We start from the raw sequence: 6,000 nt of genomic DNA, 5'->3' as shown, positions 1-6,000 counted from the left end.
CCCCCAATACCTTCCCCCATCCCGGGTATCAGCCTGGTGAATCTTCGCTGCACTCCCTCCATGGCAAGAACATCCTTCCTTCCTAAGACAGAGGTGTTGCTCCCCTCTTCCCTCCCCACCTCCTCCCCACCTCCTCCACCTTCCCTCCCCTACTCCTTCTCCCCCCCCTCCCTTCCCTCCCTCCTCCTCCTCCCCACACTGCCCCCGAACGGATTCCGCCCCCAGTCACAATCGAATTCGAGCCTGATGTTTGCAGGAATAACGTTTTATTGCACCTTGGCTTGCGAGCAAGCTGCGTAAATTAATACATGGGTTAGGTGGAGTTAAATACAAGTGTTTGTATCAATACACAGCAATCGGTCTAGACTAGCTTGCAAAAATAATTACAACCGTTCATAGCTTATCACAGTTTATATAAAGCTCTGGTCGGACCCCCGTCCGGAGTGATCGCGTTCAGTTCCGGGCCCCGAACCTCAGGAAGGACATATTGGTCTCTGAGGGGGAGCGGCGCAGATTCACCAGAACGATACCCCGGGGGCTATGAGGGGTTAAATCACGAGGACAGGTTACACAGACTAGGCTTGTGTTCCCTCGAGTTTAGAAGATTAAGGGGTTGATCTGATCGAGGTGTTTAAGATGATTAAAGGATTCGATGGGGTCGATAGAGGGAGACTATTTCCTCTGGTGTGGGGTTAGTCCAGAACAAGGGGGGGGCGTAAACTTAAAATTAGAGCCAGGCCGTTCAGGGGTGATGTCAGGAAGCACTTCTTACACAAAGGCTGGTGGAAATCTGGAAAGGGTATCAAGGGATATGGAGACAAGGCGGGTGGATGGAGTTAAGATACGGATCAGACATGATCTGATTGAATGGCGGAACAGGCTCGAGGGGCTGAATGGCCTCCTCCTGTTCCTAATGTAACAGGCTCGAGGGGGGCTGAATGGCCTCCTCCTGTTCCTAATGTAACAGGCTCGAGGGGCTGAATGGCTTCCTCCTGTTCCTAATGTAACAGGCTCGGGAGGGGCTGATTGGCCTCCTCCTGTTCCTAATATAACAGGCTCGAGGGGCTGAATGGCCTGCTCCTGTTCCTACGTTCCTAGCATCCAGATGGAAAGTCTTCGAGGCAATGGTTCGAGGATAGTTGAGTCGTGTTCTACGGGCTGCCCTTGCCTGCTGCGGGACCCTCCTACTCCCTCCCCAGGCAGGTGGGGCGAGTGAAGAGGCGGGCGCCTTTCCTGAGCACCCCCCAGTATGCCTCCTTGAACTGGCGGTTCATGACGGCGTAGAGGATGGGGTTGATGCAGCTGTTGAGCCAGGTGAAGTTGCCGGCGATCATGTGGACCAGGATCGGCGCCCTCTTGCGCCCATCCGCCACGTGCAGCGCGCAGAACGGGAAGTAACAGGTGACGTAGATGATGAACATGGCGAAGCACATCTGCGTCACCCTCTTGAACTCGCTGTTGCTGCGTTTCTTGGCCTGGTAGCTCGTGGCGCACGTGTCCGTCGCTCTCGGGGAGGCAGCCCGCTGGTCAGCGGGGGCCTCCCGGTCGACGCTGGTCTCCTCGGTGACGGCGGAGGACCCGTCGCCGGTCTGGGAGTTGCTGGGCTCGTCCGCGATTCCGCTGTCGGTGCCGGAGGTCTCGGCCACCGCCGTCGTCGCCACAACTGCCAGGGCCGCGGACTTCCTCTTGTTCTTCTTCTTCCCGTTGCACTCGCTCTTCAAGCGGTACTCTTCCAGGGCTTTGGAGGCCGCCTTGACCTTGCGGTTGATGAGGAAGTAGAAGATCCCGATGCAGCTCAGCCCCAGCCCGAACATGAAGAACATGAGGATGGTGGTGTAGGGGCGGCCCTTGCTGCGGTGGAAGCTGCAGGTGCAGACCGCCGGCAGGAAGACGTAGATGGGCCAAAGCGGCCCGAAGAGCACCAAGCCCAAAGCCCAGGGCAGGGCGAGGAAGAAGGGCATGGTGCGCCTGGAGTAGACCCGGTCAAACCTCTGGGGGTCCGAGATCAGCACGTAACGGCTCATGGCGATGAGGATCAGGTTGAAGATGGAGACCGAGTTGGCCAGGAAGAGCAGCAGCCCAAAGAGCCGGCACATGGCGGGGCCCTGCCGCCAGGTGAAGTGGATGAAGGTGTCGACGGTCACCGGCTGCAGGAAGGCGCAGTAGAGGAGATCGGCGACGGTCAGGTTCAGGATCAGCAGGTTAAACCTGGTGCGGATTTTCTTGTCCGTGGCGAAGGCCAAGAGGGTCATGACGTTGCCCACCGTGCCCACGGCGGTGACTAGTATGCCCAGCAGGGCGCCGAAATAGCGGTAGTCGTACACCGCCGGGTGACAGGTCGCGTTGCCGTGAGTTGTGTTGAGATCCATCGAAGGCTCTTTCCGCTGCGACCGGTGATTGGCGAGGGGTGAAGAGCCGGATTGGAAGAGCGTGCAAGATCTTCAACAAGAGGGGAGGCGATGAGCAGCCAAGTGCCTGTCCGACCGCTCCCTGGCTGAGAGATTCCCCGCGTTCTGACTCGAGCCTTGTCCGTTTCCCCTGTTATAAAACCCTGTGGGTGTGGAAGCGAGTGACGCCAGCACTTCCTCTTACGACTGCTGTGTTTGAGAAATCTCTTCGCTTCTCTTTTCAAAAACCAGAAGAAGAGGCGCTCAGCGCGGTTAGAAGTTTTGAAACAATTTGAGAAATTCACAAACACATGTCACTGGGGGCATCGCAGAACATCCTGTAATCAATGTCAGAACTACAAGAAAAACATCAAGAGATAGAGAGAGAGAGAGAGACAGAGAGAGACAGAGAGAGAGAGGCAGAGAGACAGAGAGATAGAGAGATATAGATATATATAGAGAGAGAGACAGACAGAGATAGATAGAGATAGATAGAGAGATAGATAGAGATAGAGAGATAGATAGATCAAGAGAGATGGATAGAGAGATAGCGAGAGAGAGAAAGAGACAGAGAGATAGAGACAGATAGATAGAGAGAGAGCTACACTAAATGGGAAAAACACACAATAGAAGCCCTGCATGCAGAATTTTGCCGAAGCATCCTTCGCACCCAAAGGAAAACACCAACAAATGCATGCAGAGCCGAACTAGGCAGATACCCATTGATAATAAACATCCAAAAACGAGCACTAAACTTCCTAAATCACCTCAAATCTAGCTCCCCAGACACCCTTCATTTTAAAGCCTTCCAGACCCAAGAGCTAAACCCAGAAAAGAGTCCCCTGAGTCAGCTGCTACTGAAACTAAGTACTCCTACTCAGCCGGACCCTGACCAGTCCCAGACCAACACTGCCGTCCAAACACCAATCCGAGTGAACCAAATCATTAAACAAAGCAAAGAAACCTACCTGGAACATTGGAACAAAATAACCAAAAGCCAAAGCAGATTAGAATGTTACCGGGCCCTAAAAAGAGAATATAAACTGGCAGACTATCTCTCGACCATCAGAGACACAAAACAGAGACAGACCCTCACCAGGTACAGACTAAGCGACCACCAACTGGCAATTGAAAAAGGAAGATACAAGAAATCCTGGCAGCCTAGAGAGAATAGAATATGTGATCAATGTCTGGCCGGCGAGGTTGAGACAGAGATGCATTTCCTCCTAAAATGCGAAAAATTCAACAAATCAAGAAACATATTATTTGACAAGCTCAGCCAAACAACCCCAGATTTCAAGGAATTGGATGACCTGTCAAAATTAAGATTAGTCCTGGGAGAAGGAGACAGACCATACCTTGCTGCCAAATATGTAACAACATGTCACAACCTGAGGACTGTTTAAAATTAATACTGAATGTACCCACTGATGTACAAAGACTGTTTAAATTAATATTGTTTAAAGTAATATTGTATGTACCCAACGAAGGTCAGAATTGTTTGACACCTACAGAATGTTGGAGAATAGCAGCTCCTGTGTATATTGTAGAGAATAGCAGCCCCTGTGTATAATATAGAGAATAGCAGCTCCTGTGTGTATTATAGAGAATAGCAGCCCCTGTTTATATTATAGAGAATAGCAGCCCCTGTGTATATTATAGAGAATAGCAGCCCCTGTGTATATTATAGAGAATAGCAGCTCCTGTGTATATTATAGAGAATAGCAGCCCCTGTGTTTATTATAGTGAATAGCAGCCCCTGTGTATATTATAGAGAATAGCAGCCCCTGTGTATATTATAGAGAATAGCAGCCCCTGTGTATATTATAGAGAATAGCAGCCTCTGTGTATATTATAGAGAATAGCAGCCCCTGTGTATATCATAGAGAATAGCAGCTCCTGTGTATATTATAGAGAATAGCAGCCCCTGTGTATATTATAGAGAATAGCAGCCTCTGTGTATATTATAGAGAATAGCAGCCCCTGCTTATATTATAGAGAATAGCAGCCCCTGTGTATATGACAGAGAATAGCAGCCCCTGTGTATATTATAGAGAATAGCAGCCCCTGTGTATATTACAGAGAATAGCAGCCCCTGTGTATATTATAGAGAATAGCAGCCCCTGTGTATATTATAGAGAATAGCAGCCCCTGTGTATATTATAGAGAATAGCAGCCCCTGTGTATATTATAGAGAATAGCAGCCCCTGTGTATATTATAGAGAATACCAGCCCCTGTGTATATTATACGGAATAGCAGCTCCAGTGTATATTATAGAGAATAGCAGCCCCTGTGTATATTATAGGGAATAGCAGCCCCTGTGTATATTATAGAGAATAGCAGCCCCTGTGTATATTATAGAGAATAGCAGCCCCTGTGTATATTATAGAGAATAGCAGCCCCTGTGTATATTAGAGAATAGCAGCCCCTGTGTATAATATAGAGAATAGCAGCCTCTGTGTATATTATAGAGAATAGCAGCCCCTGTGTATATTATAGAGAATAGCAGCCCCTGTGTATATTATAGAGAATAGCAGGCCCTGTGTATATTATAGGGAATAGCAGCCCCTGTGTATATTATAGGGAATAGCAGCCCCTGTGTATATTAGAGAATAGCAGCCCCTGTGTATATTTTAGAGAATAGCAACCCCTGTGTATATTATAGAGAATACCAGCCCCTGTGTATGTTATAGAGAATAGCAGGCCCTGTGTATATTATAGGGAATAGCAGCCCCTGTGTATATTATAGAGAATAGCAGCCCCTGTGTATATTAGAGAATAGCAGCCCCTGTGTATATTATAGAGAATAGCAGCCCCTGTGTATATTATAGAGAATACCAGCCCCTGTGTATATTATACGGAATAGCAGCTCCAGTGTATATTATAGAGAATAGCAGCCCCTGTGTATATTATAGAGAATAGCAGCCCCTGTGTATATTATAGGGAATAGCAGCCCTTGTGTATATTATAGAGAATAGCAGCCCCTGTGTATATTATAGAGAATAGCAGCCCCTGTGTATATTATAGAGAATAGCAGCCCCTGTGTATATTATAGGGAATAGCAGCCTCTGTGTATATTATAGAGAATAGCAGCCCCTGTGTATATTATAGAGAATAGCAGCCCCTGTGTATATTATAGAGAATAGCAGCCCGTGTATATTATAGAGAATAGCAGCCCCTTTGTAAATTATAGAGAACAGCAGCCCGTGTGTATATTATAGAGAATAGCAGCCACTGTGTATATTATAGAGAATAGCAGCCCCTGCGTATATTATAGAGAATAGCAGCCCCTGTGTATATTATAGAGAATAGCAGCCTCTGTGTATATTATAGAGAATAGCAGCTCCTGTGTATATTATAGGGAATAGCAGCCCCTGTCTATATTATAGAGAATAGCAGCCCCTGTGTATATTATAGAGAATAGCAGCCTCTGTGTATATTATAGAGAATAGCAGCTCCTGTGTATATTTTAGGGAATAGCAGCCCCTGTGTATATTATAGAGAATAGCAGCCCCTGTGTATATTATAGAGAATGGCAGCCCCAGTGTATATTATAGGGAATAGCAGCCCCTGTGTATATTATAGAGAATAGCAGCCCCTGTGTATATTATA

General features: G+C 47.9%; 1 protein-coding gene across 1 annotated transcript; it reads right to left on the bottom strand.

Annotated features, from left to right (window-relative positions):
- Window positions 1–249: 249 nt before the first annotated feature.
- On the bottom strand, window positions 250–2,545 carry gpr84 (G protein-coupled receptor 84). Its single transcript, XM_085973058.1, has one exon. The coding sequence runs from the start codon at window positions 2,367–2,369 to the stop codon at window positions 1,185–1,187; it is 1,185 nt and encodes a 394-aa protein (XP_085829184.1). The 5' UTR covers window positions 2,370–2,545; the 3' UTR covers window positions 250–1,184.
- Window positions 2,546–6,000: the final 3,455 nt, after the last annotated feature.

The sequence above is a fragment of the Somniosus microcephalus genome, chromosome 33, assembly GCF_052327205.1.
Source record: "Somniosus microcephalus isolate GS21.2 chromosome 33, FLI_Smic_1.0, whole genome shotgun sequence".
In the NCBI taxonomy this organism is placed as follows: Eukaryota; Metazoa; Chordata; class Chondrichthyes; order Squaliformes; family Somniosidae; genus Somniosus; species Somniosus microcephalus.
Note: the sequence above shows the minus strand (reverse complement) of the source record. Positions and strands in the feature narration are given on the sequence as shown.

Coding starts and splice junctions, on each gene's coding strand:
- gpr84 (XM_085973058.1), bottom strand. CDS start 2,369: ATGGATCTCAACACAACTCACGGCAACGCGACCTGTCACCCGGCGGTG.